This window comes from Frankliniella occidentalis, unplaced genomic scaffold, assembly GCF_000697945.3.
Source record: "Frankliniella occidentalis isolate FOCC.00 unplaced genomic scaffold, Focc_3.1 Scaffold7, whole genome shotgun sequence".
Classification (NCBI taxonomy): domain Eukaryota; kingdom Metazoa; phylum Arthropoda; class Insecta; order Thysanoptera; family Thripidae; genus Frankliniella; species Frankliniella occidentalis.
In genome coordinates, this window is record NW_026267137.1 from 2547496 (window position 1) to 2548703 (window position 1208).

At 57.2% G+C, this 1208-nt stretch overlaps 1 protein-coding gene across 10 annotated transcripts in view; it reads right to left on the reverse strand.

Moving 5' to 3' along the window:
* The window catches only part of LOC113206657 (probable phospholipid-transporting ATPase IA), a 42244-nt gene that overhangs the window by 19805 nt on the left and 21231 nt on the right, over positions 1-1208 (reverse strand). For all 10 annotated transcript variants that reach the window (XR_008011890.1, XR_008011894.1, XR_008011895.1 and 7 more), the window contains exon 2: positions 285-401. Coding sequence is in view for 7 of the 10 variants with exons in the window: in XM_026422834.2 (XP_026278619.1) it covers positions 285-401 (117 nt within the window). In the remaining 3 variants the exon portion in view is untranslated. The remainder of the gene's footprint in view (positions 1-284; positions 402-1208) is intronic.

A 1208-nucleotide genomic window follows, 5' to 3' on the forward strand; every position in this document is an offset into this window, starting at 1 on the left:
AACCTGAAAACTGAGCCTTTTCTGCCATTGCGCGCAGGATATTGCTCGAAAGAGAGAGAGAGGTCTGTTGAATACGAACTTTACCTGGGACAAATTCTTTGTGTGACATATGTGACATGCCATCAAAATGAAATTGCACATTTGACATTTAGAACACAGGCTGTCTTGAGTGACAATATGTTACATAGGAACTGAACCGAAAATTAACATATGCGAAAGGTTTTTTTTTTCTACCCATGTACGATGCAAACAAATCTGCAGAAGCTAAATTTTCCGCCGCTCACCTGGCGCGAGGGAGTTCCTCGCGGTGCCCGCCAGCTCGATGTCCTCCCGGTGGGAGGTCGCTTTGCTGCCTCTTCTGGCACCATTCCGCCCAACGGCACCGGTGCTGGGCATGGCACCTAAAAACAAACACACAGAAAAATTACATTTAGTACACACGATTGTCAACAGTTGGGGGGTACCAACGGCTGTTTCGGAGAAGGTACGAAGGTGCGAGCGGGTTTGCCTACCCGTTCTGCCCGTCTTAACTCGCGGCCGGATACCAAACGCTGGTCTGCGCTGCGGCTCGTCCGTGGTCCTGCCCGCCCGCCGCCCCCTCCCGTCTCTCTCTCTACCCCCCGCGCGTCACAACTGCTCCTGATTACTTTAACGAATTGATCATCGATCGACCTGGAGCGACAGCGCGCGCCGCGGCTGCGCGGCAAAGTCGCACAAAGGGCCAGGCGGCCAGGCGGCCCGGCCCTCGGACAATAAATATATACAAACCGCCGACTAGGAACATCCGCGCAAGGTCCACAGACCATCCCCCACAGGCTTCCCGGGGCGTGGCGCGATGAATTAGTCACACCCTCCCCGCGGCGGCGGCACGCAAGCCGTCGCGAGCATCGAGGGCCGAGCCACCGTCTATTAGGCCGCGGGCAAGGTCACAACTTGAGTGCTTGTTAGGGGTCAAATCCTGCCCACCCCACGGTGAGTGTGATCGCCTAAGTGCCCACCGTCCACTCTCTGATCCCCTCCGATGAAAGACTCCCCCCCCACTCCCCATCGACGCGACCGAACCCCTCTCTTCTTTCTTCCTTTCCGCTCAGCTAGCCAGGCAGGTGCAGCGCCACGAGAAGGAAAAAGGGAGCGGAGAGGGCGCCTGCTAGGTAGGCAACAGCGCGGCCATCAACGCACGCGCGCCGTCGGGTTGCCTATCCAGACTA